General features: G+C 52.0%; 1 protein-coding gene across 3 annotated transcripts; it reads right to left on the minus strand.

Annotated features, from left to right (window-relative positions):
* Positions 1 to 1,745: 1,745 nt before the first annotated feature.
* Positions 1,746 to 2,977, minus strand: BOLA1 (bolA family member 1). Of its 3 annotated transcripts, none has more exons than XM_017546408.2 (2): positions 2,877 to 2,977; positions 1,746 to 2,487 (listed from the first exon to the last, which is right to left on the minus strand). In XM_017546408.2, the coding sequence occupies exon 2, from the start codon at positions 2,482 to 2,484 to the stop codon at positions 2,074 to 2,076; it is 411 nt and encodes a 136-aa protein (XP_017401897.1). In that variant the 5' UTR covers positions 2,485 to 2,487; positions 2,877 to 2,977; the 3' UTR covers positions 1,746 to 2,073. The 3 variants fall into 3 exon arrangements, with proteins under 3 accessions (XP_017401897.1, XP_017401896.1, XP_017401894.1); XM_017546407.2 differs by having other exon boundaries at positions 2,873 to 2,977; XM_017546405.1 differs by having other exon boundaries at positions 2,807 to 2,977.
* Between the last annotated feature and the right edge of the window lie 804 nt (positions 2,978 to 3,781).

Raw genomic sequence — 3,781 nt, forward strand, 5'->3', positions numbered from 1 at the left:
CACTTATGCATCACTGCCAGGTCCATCTGCTGCCACATGCTGTCTGGCATGTAAAAAGACATTTCAGGCCGGGCTCACTAGCACTTTGGGAGGCTGAGATGGGCAGATCACAAGGTCAGAGGTGCGAGGCCGGCCTGGCCAACATGGTGAAACCCCATCTCTTTAAAAAAAAAAAAAAAAAAAACTTTTTAAAAAAGAAAAATTAAAAAAAAGACATTTCAAAATTCCTCAAAGATTCCCTACTGCCCAACCACATACACCCTAAATTCTTTAGGTAGAAATGGTAAAGATATATGTTACAGGTTTTGTTCTCTAATAATTTCCACAATGAGATTATTGGAAAGTTGCTTTTGTAGACATTACTTGAGCACCCCTCAGAAATCTGTCATCTGGAATGCTCAAAAAGGGCTGCATCGCAGGGCACGGTGAATCATGCCTGTAATCTCAGCACTTTAGGAGGCTGAGTGCCTGAGCTCAGGAGTCTGAGACCAGCCTGGGCAACATGGTGAAACACGGTCTCTACTAAAATACAAACACTTAACCAGGTGTGGTGGCACAAGCCTCTAGTCTCAGCTACTTGGGAGGCTGAGGCAGGAGAACTGCTTGAACCCAGGAGGCAGAGGTTGCAGTCAGCTGAGATTGCACCACTGCACTCCAGCCTCAGCGACAGAGTGGGGTGGGGGGTAGGGGGGAAGAAAAAAGGAAAAAAAGAAAAAGGGCTACATAAAGGTTTGTCCGTCATCTGTAATCATTTTCCTTAGCCTCTTTCACTGCTTTAGTGGTTTTTTAAAGAAGTTTTTCTTGGCCCGGCGCGGTGGTTCACGCCTATAATCCCAGCACTTTGGGAGGCCAGCGCGGGTGGATCACGAGGTCAAGAGATCGAGACCATCCTGGTCAACAAGGTGAAACCCCGTCTCTACTAAAAATACAAAAAATTAGCTGGGCATGGTGGCGCGTGCCTGTAATCCCAGCTACTCAGGAGGCTGAGGCAGGAGAATTGCCTGAACCCAGGAGGCGGAGGTTGCGGTGAGCCGAGATCGCGCCATTGCACTCCAGCCTGGGTAACATGAGTGAAACTCCGTCTCAAAAAAAAAAAAGTTTTTCTTTTAAACAATACAAGTACCGGGCCGGGCGCGGTGGCTCAAGCCTGTAATCCCAGCACTTTGGGAGGCCGAGGCGGGTGGATCACGAGGTCAAGAGATCGAGACCATCCTGGTCAACAAGGTGAAACCCCGTCTCTACTAAAAATACAAAAAATTAGCTGGGCATGGTGGCGCGTGCCTGTAATCCCAGCTACTCAGGAGGCTGAGGCAGGAGAATTGCCTGAACCCAGGAGGCGGAGGTTGCGGTGAGCCGAGATCGCGCCATTGCACTCCAGCCTGGGTAACATGAGTGAAACTCCGTCTCAAAAAAAAAAAAAACAATACAAGTACCACTTTTTCGAAATGGACAGGCTGTAAAAAAGCCAAACATTCCACCAAGATGAAATTCAGATATGTCCCTGACTATATTGTCTGTCTTGTCCAATAACTCATGCTCAGTTTAGTGTCTATTTATACCTTCGCTCAGGGTCTTCTCCCTGTCTGCAGCACCTATCCTCTCCTTTCTGGTTTTTTGCTTTCTTTTAAAGATCCAACTAGATCACTTTCCTCATAAAGCCCTTCCCGACTCGTCTACAGGGATCCTTCTCCTGAGAACACCTGTAGCACTGATTCAGCCGTCCATTAAGAACACAGAAATGCACCTCACAGTGTAATTTCTCTTTTAATGTGTAGGATTGTTTACAACTCATCAGGTCTGGTGCAGTTCCGTCATGATTTAACATGGAACACCTGGACTACCCTTCCTCAATAGTCCAGGGCAAGAGCAGCAGTGAGTGATTCTTCGCTTTCCTCGGGTTCACTTTGACCTGAAACAAGTTGCTATCTTCTGATAATATGTAGGGACCCCAAAAGAACGAGGCCCAGGGGTCTTCATCCCGTACAAATCCTGGACTGTATCAAGGGGAAGGCGTCAGTAGTTCGTGCTCACCCAGACCATTAAGAGCCTGGTCCTCCCCTCCTCTCTTGGGGTTCAGAGGGTTCCTCGAGTCTTGTTCCCACCCAGGCAGGGGGGGCTAGCGTCCAGCTGAGGGTTCTCTCTCCACTGTGCGGGGGTCCGCGCCTGGATGGCCAGCGCATGGACCGGCCCAGCCAGCTCCTCGGCCAGCGCCGCGTGGACCAGCCGGTGTCGTTGTAGGGGGCTAAGCCCCTCGAAACGAGAGCTCACCACAGCCACGCGGAAGTGCGTCTCACTGCCAGGCGGAACCGCGTGGCCACCGCTCTCGTTGCGAAGCTCCAGCACCTCAGGGCTCAGGGCCTGCTCCAACTTCGTGCGAATGGCGGCCTCCACTGGGCCCATGGCCCCGGATCCCGCGCTGCCCTGGGACAAACAGACGCGGCCAGCCACCAAGACCAGGCCCGGGACCAGCCGCCCAGTCAGCATCGGCTACGGCAGAGACGCAGAGGCCAGGAGTGAGGGCCAGGGCGATCCGCCTGGTGAGAGCGCAATGTCAACGACCCAGCCCGCGATCCCCGCTGCCGCGCTAACCCCATGCACGGACACCCACACCAGCTCCTGTAGGGAGCCCCCCTTGACGCCACACCGGGAGACCCGAGACACCGCCCCTTTCGTCTATGTGACTTGGTGAATTCGACCTCCAGCTGTAGGAGTGGAGGGACCAGCGGCGATTAGAAAGGCCCGCACGCGAGGCACATTCATTCCTAAGGGGATTTGCAAAGAGTGGGGAAAAGTAGGGCATGTGCACCTGCGTACTCGTGGTTGGGCCGAAGCCCCTGGGTTCCCTGAGCAGCCCAAGAGGAGCACCTTCTACCTGCCTGCCGCTCAGCCTCAGCTACTGCGATTCCCGCTCAGGGTCAGGACCCTGGACGCTCCGGGAGCAAAACGCACTCCCGGCGCCCTTCCTGAGGCACGCCGGGAAATGGAGTCCTCGCTGTGCGTTGGTAGGACGGACAGGCGCCACGTGGTGCCCTGAGGGCTCATGGGAACTGTAGTCTCGGATTCTCTCCGCTGGTAAGGTAGTCAGAAATTCGTAACCCAGCAATGCAAAGAAAAAGAGATTTCACGTGCAGTTAGGGTTGGGATTATTAGATCTATTTTATTGCCAATAGATCTTGTAGATCATCCAGCCCAACTCCTTTATTTTACATACAAGAAAATGGAAGTCTGCTTTATTTATTGAATATATAATTACTGTGCCCCAGACCAGTGCTGGGGACTGGGGACTCAAGTCAGGCCCTGTCTTGAAGGAGTTTGCAGAGAACTGAAGACTAACAAGTGAGCGGACAATTGCAATACTGGGTACTAAGTGCTACGATGAGACTAAACAGGATGCTAATGAGGCCAGTTACCCAGACTTCGCCGGGTCTGGAGAGGTAGAATGGGGGGGCCGGCAGAGAAAATTTCTGAGACAATTTAGGGGAACAGTCCCGCAGAAACAGCATGAAAATCCGTTTCTCAGTCCCTCATAATGAGGTTTTGGCTGTGGTAGCCGCATGTGTAAAGGACAGGAGGAGAGAGAACTTTGAGGGAGTCTTTCCTCGTGATGTAGTTACGCTGTGGCTATGTGTGGTCGGAGCCTACGGGCGGATGGTGGTGATGAATAGGGCACTGGGAGAAGAGAAAAGGGCCAGACCACCCCAGTCCTGTAGCCCTTGTTAGACCATTTTGTCTTTACTCTAGAAGTAGTGGGAAACTACTGAGGCTTGTTTTTTTTTTTTTT

The sequence above is a fragment of the Cebus imitator genome, unplaced genomic scaffold (genome assembly GCF_001604975.1).
Source record: "Cebus imitator isolate Cc_AM_T3 unplaced genomic scaffold, Cebus_imitator-1.0 Scaffold188, whole genome shotgun sequence".
In the NCBI taxonomy this organism is placed as follows: Eukaryota; Metazoa; Chordata; class Mammalia; order Primates; family Cebidae; genus Cebus; species Cebus imitator.